Here is a 16,116-nt window from a genome sequence, read left to right as displayed (position 1 = left end):
TTGTAATTTTACATAATTAGTACCCCATTAGATGAGATTTAAATAAGATATACCTATATAATCATTATTTAGTATAATTAACATAAAAATAAAGATGTCTCTGTATTAAAGATTTCTTCGATTATTTGATGTTAATAGCTTGGGATTTATAAGATAATGGTAATTAAAACTTTTGAAGATTTTATGTATCATTGATTATAAGCAATGAGAAATTTTAAAACTAAGGATGTTTTAAAAAATTGATAATTTCTTTCAGGGGAATATTTATGTGAGACAGTGTTTTGCACAGTGGGGATAACATGTTTGTTTTTAGTCATTTTCCTCTTATTGAATCCGTCTTAGTTTCTTAATGCAAAGGAAAAGTTTATTACTTTAAATCAAGTTGTGAAAGTTGATCAGTCGTGTCTGACTCTTTGTGACCCCATGGACTGTACAGTCCATGGAATTCTCCAAGCCAGAATACTGGAGTGGATAGCTATTCCCTTCTCCAGGGAATCTTCCCAACCCAGGGATTAAACCCGGGTCTCCCACATTGCAGGTGGGTTGTTTACCAGCTAAGCCACCAGGAAAGCCCAAGAACACTGGAGTGGATAGCCTATACCTTCTCCAGCGGATCTTCCTGACCCAGGAATCGAACTGGGGTCTCCTGCGTTGCAAGCAGATTCTTTACCGGCTGAGCTACCAGGGAAGCCCCTTAGATCACGTTATGTAAAGTTAATTGTTGGAGACTTTGTTCAGCTTTTCCATCGCTCTCTTTTATTTTTAAATAAATAAGTAATAACATCCAGTATCAGTCAGTCAGTTCAGTTGCTCAGTTGTGTCCAACTCTGTGACCCCGTGAACTGCAGCATGCCAGGCCTCCCTGTCTATCACCAACTCCTGGAGTTTACCCAAACTCATGTCCATCGAGTTAGTGATGCCATCTAACCATCTCATCCTCTGTCGTCCCCTTCTCCTCCTGCCTTCAATCTTTCCCAACATTAGGGTCTTTTCAAATGAGTCAGTTCTTTGCATCAGGTGTCCAAAGTATTGGCGTTTCAGCTTCAACATCAGTCCTTCCAATGAACACCCAGGACTGATCTCCTTTAGGATGGACTGGTTGGATCTCCTTGCAGTCCAAGGGACTCTTAAGTGTCTTCTCCAACACCGCAGTTCAAAAGCATCAGTTCTTCTGTGCTCAGCTTTCTTTATAGTCCAACTCTCATATCCATACGTGACCACTGGAAAAACCATAGCCCTCAGCAGACAGACCTTTGTTGACAAAGTAATGTCTCTGCTTTTTAATATGGTGTCTAGGCTGGTTATAACTTTCCTTCCAAGGAGTACGCCTTTTAATTTCATGGCTGCAATTACCATCTGCAGTGATTTTGGAGCCCAGAAAAATAGTCAGCCGCTGTTTCCCCATTTATTTGCCATGAAGTGATGGGACCAGATGCCATGATCTTCGTTTTCTGAATGTTGAGCTTTAAGCCAACTTTTTCACTCTCCTCTTTTACTTTCATCAAGAGGCTCTTTAGTTCTTCTTCACTTTCTGCCATAAGGGTGGTGTCATCTGCATATCTGAGGTTATTGATATTTCTCCCAGCAATCTTGATTCCAGCTTGTGCTTCATCCAACCCAGCATTTCTCATGATGTGTTCTGCATATAAGTTAAATAAGCAGGGTGACAGTATACAGCCTTGACGTACTCCTTTTCCTATTTGGAACCAGTCTGCTGTTCCATGTCCAGTTCTAACTGTTGCTTCCTGACCTGCATACAGATTTCTCAAGAGGCAGGACAGGTGGTCTCGTATTCCCATCTCTTTCAGAATTTTCTACAATTTATTGTGATCCACACAGTCAAAGGCTTTGGCATAGTCAATAAAGCAGAAATAGATGTTTTCTTGGAACTTTCTTGCTTTTCGATGATCCCGCGGATGTTGGCAGTTTGATCTCTGGTTCCTCTGCCGTTTCTAAAACCAGCTTGAACATCTGGAAGTTCACGGTTCACATATTGCTGAAGCCTGGCTTGGAGAATTTTGAGCATGACTTTACTAGCGTGTGAGATGAGTGCAATTGTGTGGTAGTTTGAGCATTCTTTGGCATTGCCTTTCTTTGGGATTGGAATGAAAACTGACCTTTTCCAGTCCTGTGACCACTGCTGAGTTTTCCAAATTTGCGGACATATTGAGTGCAGTACTTTCACAGCATCAGTCAGTCAGTTCAGTCGCTCAGTCGTGTCCGACTCTTTGTGCCCCGATGAATCGCAGCATGCCAGGCCTCCCTGTCGATCACCAACTCCCAGAGTTCACTCAGACTCTAGGTACTTAGAAATAGGTAAACTCAGATTTTGAGTAATACGTGTTTTTACTAAGCAAACAGACGTGTAATCTAAGTAGAGAAAGCATATACCAGAAAGCATATACCTAATTATGTTTTATGGACTAAAGGAAACTATGCCAAGTTGAATTCAAGAATAAGTACTAAAAATGCACTAAATTTTTTGTAAAGTATGAAAATTGGAGGACTGCAAAAATAGACTTTTGATTTTATTTGTTCATGCTTGATAGTTTGATATTTTAAATTCTTAAATATTTGTGTCTGTATAAAGAGAAACCAATTTAAAGATATTAGTTTTATATCACCTACAGGCATATTTAGATTTAGGACATTAAAATTTGACTGTTTTCAAAGCATGTATAATGGGAAAGCACATTTTTTAGTATCTATGCAAAGCTGATTTAAGATGATGGAGAATGAAATTCTACTCCCTTGATGGAGGAGTTGACAGTATTATGTTTTAAAGAGGTGTGGACACAGGATAGTATGATTCTTTAGGTGCCATTGTTGTAATGATCTATTACAAGTGTTTTATGTCATATGGAGAGTAGTAGAAGATATTTTTGAAAGTTATATACATAGAGAATATGTTACACTTGTACTTTTTTATTTATCCCCCAAATTAATACACTGAGGTATATTGGCACAACTTGAATATCAGATTATATTTTTAAGAATATCAGCCCTGTTTTATCAAAGCAAGTCTAGTTTTGGGCAGTTCTTTCCAAGGTATTATACTTACATGGGATTTATTCATTTGGTAACTGCTGAGTTTTTTCTGTATTGCAGATACTTAGCATTAAAAATGAGTTAGGCATGCCCCATCCTCAAGGAAAACCATTACCAAAGCTATTGGTCACCAATATGATTGTCATTCATGCTGACATAAAAGTCATTGGTAATATATTAAATGCTCACTTGAACTTCCAGGGAAGTGTAAAAGTTAAAGTGTAGTCCAGATAAAATTATGTTTTGGGAAAAGGTCTTCACTCCCTTTTTATCTAGTTGTCATTTATATTTTAGTTAGTTTGACTCCAGCTGTAATGGAAAAGTTAAATGTCCCAGAAAGTTAGTGTTGGGCATAGTATATGTAGAAAAACTTTTCATTGATGTTAAGAATTTTGAATACTCTAAAAATAAAGCCTTGAATCTTGATAATTTGATTGCATTTAAAAAAATTTAATGCATTTCTGATACTTCTTCAGGAAACTAGTACATTTTAAAACTTTAAGGATTTGGTAAAGACTTAGTTTTGTGACTATTTGGAACTGGCTAAAAATAGCAATTTGTTATAAAGTTTATAGCAGTTCATGTTACTTTGGAATGATTACTCTAACCTTTGAGGAAGTTTTCAGTTTAATTTTCACTATTACAGTCTTAAAATACTATAGTGAAGGATTTAAATGTCTATTTCATGTGTTTGGCATTTTGAAGTCTAATTTTCAATTAAGTACTCATGCTTAAGTTTTAATCTGTATATGTAAATGTGAATCTGTTGACTATGTGACAGGATAGTATATTCTTCCCCCTGCATGTAATGACATTTATTAATTGAGAGAGTTGGCATGGAAAGAAACATACAGATGGAACTTTCATATGTCTTATCAAGTCCTGTTTATTTAAATGCTAAACCCATCTTTGAATATGTGTGGAATCAAGTAGCTAAGACATTTGCAAGGCATCTGAGGTTTGAAGCATATAAAAAATAAATTAGTGAAAGCATTCTGTAAATTATAGAAAAATAGATAAATTTAAGGCCTTGTTGCATAGGGTGGCAAAGAATCGGACATGACTGAGTGACTAACACACGTAGACACACAGGCCTTGTCACTCATAAGGATCAGCTATGGCAAATGCTTCAGAGAGATCAGGAAGTTTCTAGTAGGATTAAAACCCTTTGACTTTCTTGGATTTGGGAATATTTGATATCAAGTAAAGAGCTCTCCCTGGAGATGTCAAGGAATTGTGCTTTCATATATGGCTGGTGGATGTATAACTGGTATCATTTGGATTTTGAAGGATTTCATAAATTTGAAAACACACATCCATTCCAGTTTTCAATATATATACTATAATAGGGCCCAGCTTTTCTTTGAAGGTTCAGATACTATTTTAGGCTTTGTGGGCTATGAGGCAAAATTTAGGATACCGAATAGGTACTTAAATAATAAGAGAACAAATTTCCATGCATTTGAGTTGGCAGAATTAAAAATGCGGGATAGGACTCTCTTTTTGTAATATAGTTTTACTAATGAGGAGAATGAAATTCTTTTTCTTGGGATAGTTCAGTTCAGTCACTCAGTCGTGTCCGATACTTTGCGACCCCATGATCCACAGCATGCGAGGCCTCCCTGTCCATCACCAACTCCCGGAGTCCACCCAGACCCATAGCATTTACCCAATTGGAGTGTAAACTAACTTAGTGTTCCCAATCATTAAATCAGTTGTAAATATACACGTATAAAACTTATTCTTAGCTTGTAGGTAGTACAAAAACAGTGCTTGGAATTTGACTTGTGTGCTGTAGTTAGTTGACCCTTGTCTTAGAGAAATTTTTGCGTATACAGATATGTACAACTTGAGGTCTATAAATGCCCACATGAATAGTTCTCTGTAGCATAGTTTTTGTTGGGAATATCAGGAAGCATAATAGTATGTATAATGTGATGCCATTTATGTAAATTAAGAAGATAAAATAGTGCTAAAGATTGTCAGATATAAAAGGGTTTATAAATGTGTAATAAAAGAGCGGGGTGCATTCTGATCTCCTGAAAGATCGAGGCATGATGGGGGGTGGGGTGCATAGTGTGAGGGTCATGGTTCAGGTAAACTTTAGTTATGTAGTAAGGTTTTTAATTTTTAAATACCTTTATTGAGGTAATTTGAATACCATAAAGCCACATTTTTTAAAGAATAGAAATTAATGATTTTAGTCTTTTCACAGAGTTAAAGCAACCATCACCACTATCTAGTTCCAGAACATTTTTGTCACTCCCCAAAAAGAAAGCATTAGTATTTACTCTCCATTTACTCCTCATACTTCTATAAACACTGATCTACTCTCTGTATTTGCCTAGTCTGGATATTTTATATAAATGGAATCATACAACGTACAGTCTTTTGTGACTGGCTTCTTTTCACTTAGCATAATGTTTTTCAGAGTTCATCCATGTTGTCACATGTATCAGTACTTTATTCCATTTTTATGAGAGAATAATACATTGTGTGGATATGTGCTATATTTTTCTATGCATTTATCTGATTGGTGGACATTGTGTTATTTCCAATATTTAGCTGTTCCGAATAAGATAGCTATGAACATTTCTGTATAGTTTTTGTGTAAACACAAGTTTCATTACCCTTGGGTGTATACCTTGGTGTGGAGCTGTCTGTTCTTTAACATTTTTAGGAACTGCCAAACTTTTTTCAAAGGGATTCTTGCTTTGTTTTACTGTCCCAGTAGTAGTGGTTCAATGTTCTTCCCCACATCCTCACTGACACTTGTTACTGTCTTTTTGATTTTAATCATCTTAATGATTGTGAACTGGTGTCTTCCTGTGGTTTTGATAAATTTCCCTAGTGACTAATGATGTTGAGCAGTTTTTTTTTTTCATGTGGTTCTTGGACATTTGTATATATTCTTTGGAAAATATTAAAATCTTGCCCATTTTAAAATGAAGTTCTTTTGTCTTTTTATTGTTGAGTTACGAGCATCCTTATGTATTCTGAAGGCTTTTATTTCATTAATGCTATAGGTGACAGCATGACAATATTCATTTAAAAAATCTGGGTGATGAAAAAATTTCTTATTATTTATTGTTTCCTCACTTAAATTTTGTTGGAAAAAAATTGGGAGAAAATACTTAGTTTTTCTGCATAAGGTATCAGTTTCAGTCCAAAGTTTATTTTTGTTTCAATGAATACGTGACTAGAAACTAGATTTAGAGGGCTTAAGGAATGAGTAGGCAATGAAAAAAATGTAGCATTTTACAGCCTACTCTTTAAAGATTTTTGTTGATGCCAAATGAGAAATGGAATTTCACTAATGGTTGGAGGGGAGAGGTATTGGTAAGATTGTTTTTTTCCTTTAAGAGTAAGTGGAGACTCAACCGTATATTTTTGGATAGGGGAAGGAAGGGGTAGGGTGAGGAAGTAAGGCAGAGTGGAATTGTGAGCTAATAGATGAGCTAAATCAAATGAACCATCATATTGCTGTTCCAGCAATAGGTAATTCTGAAGAAGCCCTTTGTGCTTTTTAGACTTCATTTTCCCCTATTTAAGAAGTGGTGATTTAGTTCAATTGTTCTCTAATAGAATTTTTTAAGACATGGCAGTACATGTTTAACTTTTCATTTAACGTGATATGTAAGTCATCTTTCTCAAGTTGGTCTTTCCTTCAGCTGAGACTTCTATTAGTAGTTGCACTTAATTGCTTCATACATTGTTTTTGCCTCAGATTATTGGTTTGCAGTGTTAAGTACTTGTATTGAATTTCTAAGTTTATGAACAGTCCTGATGAAAACAACCTCAATTCATACAGTGCTGATTGCCCTTTTTCTGGATAAAGTATCTGTAATCTTGACCAAATGTTGTTGACAGGTCATTTGGTTATATAGGTATTGCAAATCTTTGCGTCTTATTGCTATGATTTAAAAGAGTTGAAAATTGGTTATTTTGAAATAATTATTTTTGATGTGGTAGATGGGCCCTTTTTCACTATAGTTTATACTTTAATGTTACCTGGAGTTCTCTCTGGGTAGTACGTAAATTTAGTAAAAGCTTAAAAAAATTACTGAATAATATTCAGGACTTTCTCCAGAGTCCTTTGCAGTTCTGAGAACAACCAGCAGGGGATCTCCTCAACACCCAGTTTCCATCTGAATACATTAATGATAGCATCTGTGATTATACTGTTGGGACATTTATAGACTATTAGAAAGGAGCTTGAGAGAGTTCTTAGTTGAACACAGATGATCTAGTTTGAGAAAGTTTTACCCTGATTTGTACTTTAGAAATATTTGGAAGTTGGGCATTGTTTTAATAATCATACTTTGTATCAAGTGGTATTGATAATTATAAATTTCAGAAACCTTTAAATACTGGGTCTTTCAGAGGAAATGTGAAATTCTGAAACTGTACAGTTCCCAGAAGTTCTTTGCATATAGTGTTTCTTAGAGCAAGTCTTCAAAGAATGTAAGTGTGGGATGACTTAATTGTTAAAGTTGATCAGTTAAATATTAGAAACACGCTTTTGTCTTCTTAATACTTTCTTATATCTTGGTTAATAGTGGGATTTATAGGAATCAATAGGTATATCACTTTCATTTTTCTTGATAGCAATTAAGTAGGTCTTTTGAAATTCAGTTTGAAAATGCGACATTCTAATGCCTGTTTTCCAAAAAATTACTTTATTGCTAACTGACTTTACAGGAAAAGATTTGACATTGTCAACTTGATGAATGATAGCACAATAGCTTTTTGAGACTGTTTGAAAGTAGTTTAATACTGCTTTCTAAGAAATTGATTATTAGTTTATATTCATTAAATGAAAGTATTTTTATTGAAAATTGGTTATTGAGGTATTTTAAATATGTTTCAGTGTAGATTTTAGGAGCTAATATTAATCCTAGAGGTAAGAAAGTTAGTGCTTTATAAACTGAAGGAATAAAAAATAATAATGAAAGATAAAATTTGGGATTAAACTGCTTTTGCATGTTGTTCAAAACAGTAACTTCGTTTTGTATCTCTGTGTGTTTCCAGTTTGAAAGATTTACTTTATTGAAAATAGTGGAAGAAGAAATATCGTATTCAGTTCTCTGCAGTGTTTCATGTAAAATGTGATATTACATGGATTCTTCCTATTAAGGCAATGTAGTGTTCAGGAATTTCAGGGAATGCTTATATTTTTTTGAGTGTGATCTACTTGTTTTAAGTATAAACATATAATAAGTAATTCATGCCATTTACCAAATTTCCTGAGGTGAAAAACCTCATCCCTATCATTTTCACAAAAGAAAGCGAAAAGAAGTAACATTTTTTAGGATATATTTGGATATCCTTTTTGTGTGTGTGTACTGTAAGTTGAAGGCAAAAATACTTTTAAGATTGTTTTCCTTGTAGTTAATGTTCTTTGAGGCATAAAATGATATAACTAATTTATTACTGTTAATATCTGTGATGTGCACAATGTAATCAGTTGTCTTAACAGAATATGTACATTTTAGCAGACAGTAAAATGCGAAGTGAGAATTATGTATAGAGATAAAATATGAAACTTAAAATTGATCAAAAGAACAGTAATCTCTCAGGGATATGAAAGAAATACTATATATTTAAATTTCTTAATTCTGAGTTAGTTAATGTCAAAGTGAATAAAAGAAAATGTTGATGTTTGGGAAGTGCAAAAAGACATTGGAACATATTTAGTGTGCAGCTGTTGTAGAGCAAATTGAAACTGACGTATTTCATCCTGTGCTTATTAAAACTTTGTCTCTGTGAACATTTGGGTCTTTTCTTTTTGTTGCAGATATTTGGTTTCCAGGCAGGACTGACGTCTTTGGATTGTAGGGGATCTTACTACTTACCTGTACCAATTGTTCCCTCTTTCAGCACTGCTCTTTATGGTAAACTTCTGAAACTACCCACATGCTGGTAAGTATTATGTTAAAGTGTGGTTTATGATAATTTTCACTTATTTTAGAAGGGGATAAAAACAATCATATCTGTCTTATGTCAATGTATTAGTTTTATACAAAACTTTAGAAAAATATGTGAAGTTAATACTTCATTTTTTTTTAAATGTGATGTTAGAAATCTCTTTTAAATGTCTGAAATCAATTAGTTTATAGTACTTGTGGTAGAGATAACTGTTGTTGGAGTAATAACTATCAATCCATGTTGCAGCTATAGTAAAATGTTGCTGTTTCACATTGTATAGGAACTGCAAGGGCAAGTTTTTTTTTTAATGAGAATACAAAATTTTTTTTTAAAGTTGCAAATTAATAACAAGACCAAGGTATTTAAACTAAATACCAATTTCATGTATATTCCTCACCACTGAGAAAAGTGGTTATGTCATTTATTCTTATGACATAAATCTAGTATTTTTGATGTGTCTGTGTACAGTCACTGCATTTGGGTAGAAACTGATTTTAGCCCTTGCTTTCATTTAGTACTAGATTCCTTTATTTGGAGGTCGTTCTTCCTGAATTAAAAGAGATTTATAGAAAGAGAGTCAGTAGTTACTAATCATACCTTTTTTCCTTCAGTTGAAAGCAGTGCTTTTAATGTTAAAGAAATGATTAACTGTATGAAATAAGATGAAAATATATGAAATTATATTCTAGTGAAATATGTCTATATTTTAAAATATGAATTATTTCAATAATTTGAAATACATCTTTGCTTTTTTATCCTAATTAGAAAGCTTATTATTGTAGGATTTTATTTTCATTAGTTATTTATGAAAAGCAACATGCCTTTCAAAAATAGATTTGACTTCTTTATTTAAAGTACTTGATTTGTTAAAGATATATTTCCTTGAATAAAACATAACTGTTAAAATGAAATTTGTAAAGTAAATTATAACATTTTCAAAGGAATTTGCCTATTGATTCAGAGAATTGAAAAGATATAGAACTTAAAGTTAACTGAGTTTTGGAGCCAGTTCTATAAATTAAATCAGTTAAATGATTTTATTCTTAATTTTTCTTGATAAGTTTAATTTTGTCCTTAGACCTCATATGGCATATTATTCCTCATCCATATGCCTCATATGGCACTTATTATATTGTGAGAGATTGCACTTTTCAACTTTGTATTGGTGTTCATATGTTTCATTTGAGCCAAGAATTATATATTCTGATCTATTACAAAATACCATGGGATATGTCCCAGTTGATAAGTTGATATTAACTTTAATAGATTCTTGTACCTGCTGATTTATTATTCATGACACTAAAATTTTATTAGATACAGTGCCGTGTTTACTGTAGAAAATACTTGTTTTTGAGAATAAAGCAGCCAAAATTTCCAAAGTGAGTTATAGACTATATGAAAAAAGATGAATATTTAAATAGGTAAGGCTTATTTTAAGGATGTGTATTGATTTTAAGGATTTTACTCTGAATATTGCCAAATTTGGTTTAAAATATATCTGCTGACATCTGAATGAAAATATTCCAATTAAATACTAAAAGCATGAGATCACAGAATGCTAATATTTATTTGGATGTGATTTGCTTTTGTGCAGTTAAGACCACTTCTCCATTATTTCAGTGGTATTTTTTGCTATGCTTTCCAAAAGTATGTTGTTTTGAAATAGTTTCTTTAAGTTGTTTTCCTTAGCAAATACAAAATAAACTATATTTTTTAGCAGCTCTAAATGGAAAGTAATCAATACAAAAGTCAGTAAGTTGAAATATATCTTAGATAAATGAAGCATTTAAAGCACCAGATAAAATATATCATATAATACTTCTATGGAATAGAAATCATAGGAGAACTGAGAATTTTGTTTAATGGTTGCAGGGAGTGAGGATTATGTCAAGTCTGTCCCCATTCACAGTCTCTCCCTTCCTCAGATAATACAAGCTGTTTGGTTTTTTAAAATTCACATTCCAGAATTTCTTAAAGCATATTTATCATGCTCTATTTGTATTTCATGCAATAATGAGAAGAGCATATTCACTACAGGCCATAGCTTTTGAAACAAAGGCATTTTATAGTGCACTGAAAATTTTTACTTGGTATGTTAGTAATGTAAATCTAGATTTTAAGTCAGCAAAATAGTTTATACTTTTAAAAATATTTCTAAATTGGGATGTTAATTTTGTATGAATCTTGAAGCTAATAATATTAATCAGGTTTGGTAATTTTAAAAATATGTGAATTAAATAACATTGAAAAAAGGTTATCTTCCATTTAAATATTCATGGTAAAATATTTTAATCTCATTGAGCAAGCTATTACAAAACTTTAGTTTGTTAGATTTTTTTTTTTCCAAAATATTTTGGTTATATTGTATTTTTCATTCTATATTATGTAGTTTTCACACATATAAAAATAAACTTTTCAGAAAAGCCTTTTTATTATTTTGTATCAGGTAAACTTTAGTTCTTTTAGTTTCTTGGAACAGGACTGAAATGGGTAGGATATAGTGACAAAAACAGTGACCAGTAATATTTAATGGGATAAATTTGAGCAGTTAATTTAAATTTTCACTTGACTCTTTTTTCAGTTATGAGTTGTTTAAAAAAGAGCAGTAAGCGATTGGTTAAAGGGCAGTAAAGTATGAGCATCGTTATTGCTAGCAGAATTAAGCATTGGTCTACTGTTATAGTTAATTTTAAAGTTTCTACAGTGATGATGATTTTAGGCTTTTAGAGGTATTCTTAGCATTGCCATTTTTCTCAAAATAGAGAAATGATATACATTTCAACTCTTTTAAATGTTTTGACTGAAATATTAATATCCTATAGAAAAGTACATATTTTACGGTGTTTCATAACTGAAGTGAGTGCTTGGTAAACAGCTCAAGAAACAAAATATCAGCATCCCGAAAGCCTCTCTCTTCCATCCTCCTCCAATATTAGCCATTATCCTGATTTCTAATAGCGTATATTCTTGGCTTTAATGTAAATGGAATCATACAACATATATTCCTTTTTTGGTGGCTCTGTCACTTTAAATTTGTGAGATTCATCTATCCTGTGTAATGTAACTTTTAGACTGTTTGCTTTTGTCAGTATACAGTGTTACATTACATGAACATTGACAATCTACACATTCTTGATCTGCAATTTTAATTTAAAAATAAGTACTTGAAGTTTGTGTCAATTTATATTTTTTATTCCTTTGCCATTTTTTCCTTTCCTTTAAGACGTTTCAGGTGTATTAAGGGACATTTGATGACATTAAATATTTTTCTGTGTTTTGATAGTCAGTGTGCCAAGTGTTGGGATTGAGGAAATAGTAAAGTATAATATAATGAAGTTGAAAGATATCTCCTCACCATAAAAACTTACAGTCTAGTAGGGTAGGACACTAGACACATGTGAAAACAGTTATTATTAAATTGCAAAATTGAGGCTTAAGCAGAATGTCTTGTTTAAAGAAATCAGAGAATTTCTCAAAGACCTCAGGAATAACTTCAGAGAAGTGACATTGGAGTTGGGCTTTAAAGCCTGAACCAGTTAGATATCCAATTCTTGAGAAGCTAGTTAGGGTGTAGAGGCTTCTAGGTGACAATGTTGTCTGAACAGTAAGGGTTTAGTCCATTAAATCCGTGAATGAATACAGTGGGGGAAGAATTTGGAAAGTTACTTTAGGCTTGTACACAAGTGAGGATGTCTACATTTTCCATATGAACACTTAAAAATAGTTATAGAGTTAATCAAATATTCATTAGTCCCATTTCTTTTTGATACAGCTTATTAAACTACAACCATAATACAGTTTTGAGTTCACTTTCTTCTATAATTGTGGGTTCAAAAATGTGATCTTACTCATAAATAAATTTTGTAAGTTCAGTGAAAAATTGGAATGGCTTAGAAAGTCATGCAGAAGATACCTTTTAAGCTGGTTATTAAAGAATGGGTAGGAGTTGAAAGAGAATACTGTACTTTTTTATAGAGTGTTAGGTAATTAGTTTAACAGCGCTTTCCTAACAACCCTGTGAAGTTGATGTTCCCTCTTACAAAACTAAAGCTCAGAGAGGTTACATAGCTTGTCCAAAGTCACACAGTTCCTAGACAAGGATTCTCACGGAGGGTTATTTAATCCAAAGTCCTTGATCCCTGCCCTACCTGAAAGGAGTGAAGGTTTACATTATCTTTTAATTATCTTGCCTTATAGTTAATACAGATTTCCATGTGTAGAGAGGCTAGTTATGATAGTATAACTAATATGAATTTTTCTAGTAGCAATTAATGGTAAATAGATATTATTGTGCTGCTGATCTCAGAGAATTGGAGTTATTAGGGTTAGGTGAAATATTAGGAATTACGTCAATTTCTGAGTCATATTTATGACATAGCTTTGATTTATGGTCATCTATGATTGAACATTTTATGCACAGGGAGTTAGCTCCTTTCTGAGGCAGCCATAGTCATTGTTGGGCAGCTGTAAAGCACTTTCTTATATTGAATCAAAATCTGTTTTCTTGTTTCTTCTTTCTTCATAATTATTGCTTGCTGATTTATATCATGAGCCATTTTCATACTCGTAGTAATGGGGGAAAACACATATTTCTTTACAAGATTAGGGATTCCTCTAAGTATCCGTTTTTAGTCCAATGCCAAAGGTATCATGGTTTTGGCTAGTGAAGTTGTTGAGCAGTTTGTTTGTGGGAGGAAGATACTTCCGTGGAATCTGTGTTTGAGTTCAGTGTTAAACAGAAAATACAGGATTTGGTGCTAGCAGGTTCATGGTATTGATGAGGAGAGGTGGGGCAGATAACTGATCATTTGCTTCCCTGAAATAGAAACTGAAGCAGCCATTTCTCTGCCGTATGAATAAGTGGTTTTAGCTTTAATGGAAGCTGGGCCCTTCAAGTATAACAAAAATGCCTGTTACATTTATTAGTAAACAGAGTAAGTAACCCATCCCACAGGGCTAAAAACAGTGTTTGCTCAACTGCCCAGTTTGAGGTCACAGAAACATAAGAGTTGCGTGTTTTTAATGTTACTCTAGATAGATCTTTTTCGTTCCTTTGTTTCCAAAGCTGTATTTATTATAATCTGTCTGCTTTTGTGATTAACATTGTCTGTGACAGAATGTAAGATGTAACTGGTAAGATGTAGCTGAGATGTTAACTCTCTTATTTCCATTTGAGTGGCAACAGCCTGATTTCCAGCTTTGGTTCTTATGGTGTCTGGAATATTCTTTCATGAAATGTTTCTAACTGAAAAGAAATACCAGCATCATCTACTACAATCTTCTTATTTCAAAGATGAAAAAACTGAATCCCAGCGAGGTCAAATTACTTAGTTAAGAGCACACAGTGGCAACCCACTCCAGTGTTCTTGCCTGGAGAATCCCAGGGATGGAGGAGCCTGGTGGGCTGCCGTCTATGGGGTCGCACAGATTCGGACACGACTAAAGCGACTTAGCAGCAGCAGCAGCAGCAGCAGCAGCAGCAGTTAATATCAGTACCTCAACTTGGTTTTCTTGGTTTTCATTTTCTTGATTCAGGGTTCTTTCAAGTGTATCACAACACCTTAAAAATACTATTATTTTAATTTCTATCATGGTGAAATGTACCTAACATAGAGTTTATCATTTTATCCATTTTTAAGTGTGCAGTTCTGTGGCATTAAGTACATTCATATCATTGTGCTGCTATTAACCACCATTCGTATTACCACTCTCCAGAAATGTTATATTCTGTACCCATTGAAATAGTAACTCCCATTACTCCCTTCAGCTCCTGGTAACTACTATTTTACTTTCTGTCTCTATGAATTTGACTATTTTAGATACCATATGTAAATGGAATCATTGAATATTTGTCCTTTTGTATTTGACATACTTCATTTAGCATAAAGTTTTCAAGGTTCATCCATGCTGTAGCCTATTATTTCTTCTCCTCCCCTCTTCCTCCCTCCTTCCTTTCCTTCTTTTTCATTCCGTTTTTTCCCTTATAGCTCAGTTGGTAAAGAATCTGCCTGCAGTGCAGGAGACTGTGGTTCAGTTCCTGGGTGGGGAAGATCCCCTGGAGAAGGAAATGGCCACTAACTCCAGTATTCTTGCCTGGAGAATCCCATAGGCAGAGAAGCGTGGCAGGCTACAATCCATGGGGTCGCAAGAGTCAGACACGACTTAGCGACTAAAGAGAGAGAGAGAGAAATCATTTCATTGTATGTAAATGTCACATTTTGTTTATTCATGCATCAATGGGTATTTGGGTTATTTCTACCTTTTAGCTATTGTGAATAATGCTGCTATGAACATGAGTGTGCAAATTATCTGTTTGAGTCCATTCTTTCAGCTCTTTTGGGTATATACATAGGAGTAGAATTGTTGAATCATATGATAATTCTATATTTAATTTTCTGAGAAATTGGTATTCTGTTTTTCACAGTGACTGCACCATCATATCATTCTCATTAGCAATGCACAAAGGTTCCAGTTTCTCTATCGTTACCAACTCTTGTTATTTTCCATTTTGTTATAATAGTCATCATATTGAATGTGAAATTATATCTCACTGTGGTTTTGATTAGCATTTCTCTAATGATTAGAGATTTTTTTGAAGTAATTTTGCATAGAATATTGTATTACTTTCAGGTGTAAAACATAGTGATTCAACATTTAAATTATGAAATGATCTTGATAAATCTAGTAACCATCTGTTACTGTATAAAGTTTTTACATTATTATTGATTGTATACCCTATACTGTATATATGTCTCCATGACTTATTTATTTTATAACTGGAAGCTTGTACCTCTGAATCCTTTTATCTGTTGCATGCAACCCCTTTACACGCCTCCATCTTTTCAAGTGCTTACTAGCCATTTATAATAATCTTTGGAGAAGTATATATTTAAGTCCTTTGCCCATGTTTAAATTGGACAGTTTTTATTGTTGAGTTGTAGGTGTTCCTTATATATTCTGTATATTAATCCCCTGTTATATAGATGTTCTTTTGTAAAGTTTTTCTCCAATTCTGTGGGACTCTTGCGTTTTAATGTTAAGTCGTCTCTACCTTAATCTAACTCCAAAGCCAGAAGCTGTGTTTATCTCTCTTATATCATTTGCTTTTTGTTTGAAATTTTAACTTTCAGATTTGACACA

The 16,116-nt window shown here is 33.4% G+C and overlaps 1 protein-coding gene across 35 annotated transcripts in view; it reads left to right on the top strand.

Moving 5' to 3' along the window:
* The window catches only part of VPS13B (vacuolar protein sorting 13 homolog B), an 804,527-nt gene that overhangs the window by 111,475 nt on the left and 676,936 nt on the right, over window positions 1-16,116 (top strand). For all 35 annotated transcript variants that reach the window (XR_009740672.1, XM_061438325.1, XM_061438316.1 and 32 more), the window contains one exon: window positions 8,846-8,970. Coding sequence is in view for 34 of the 35 variants with exons in the window: in XM_061438325.1 (XP_061294309.1) it covers window positions 8,846-8,970 (125 nt within the window). In the remaining variant the exon portion in view is untranslated. The remainder of the gene's footprint in view (window positions 1-8,845; window positions 8,971-16,116) is intronic.

This window comes from Bos javanicus, chromosome 14 (genome assembly GCF_032452875.1).
Source record: "Bos javanicus breed banteng chromosome 14, ARS-OSU_banteng_1.0, whole genome shotgun sequence".
Taxonomy (NCBI): Eukaryota; Metazoa; Chordata; class Mammalia; order Artiodactyla; family Bovidae; genus Bos; species Bos javanicus.
Note: the sequence above shows the minus strand (reverse complement) of the source record. Positions and strands in the feature narration are given on the sequence as shown.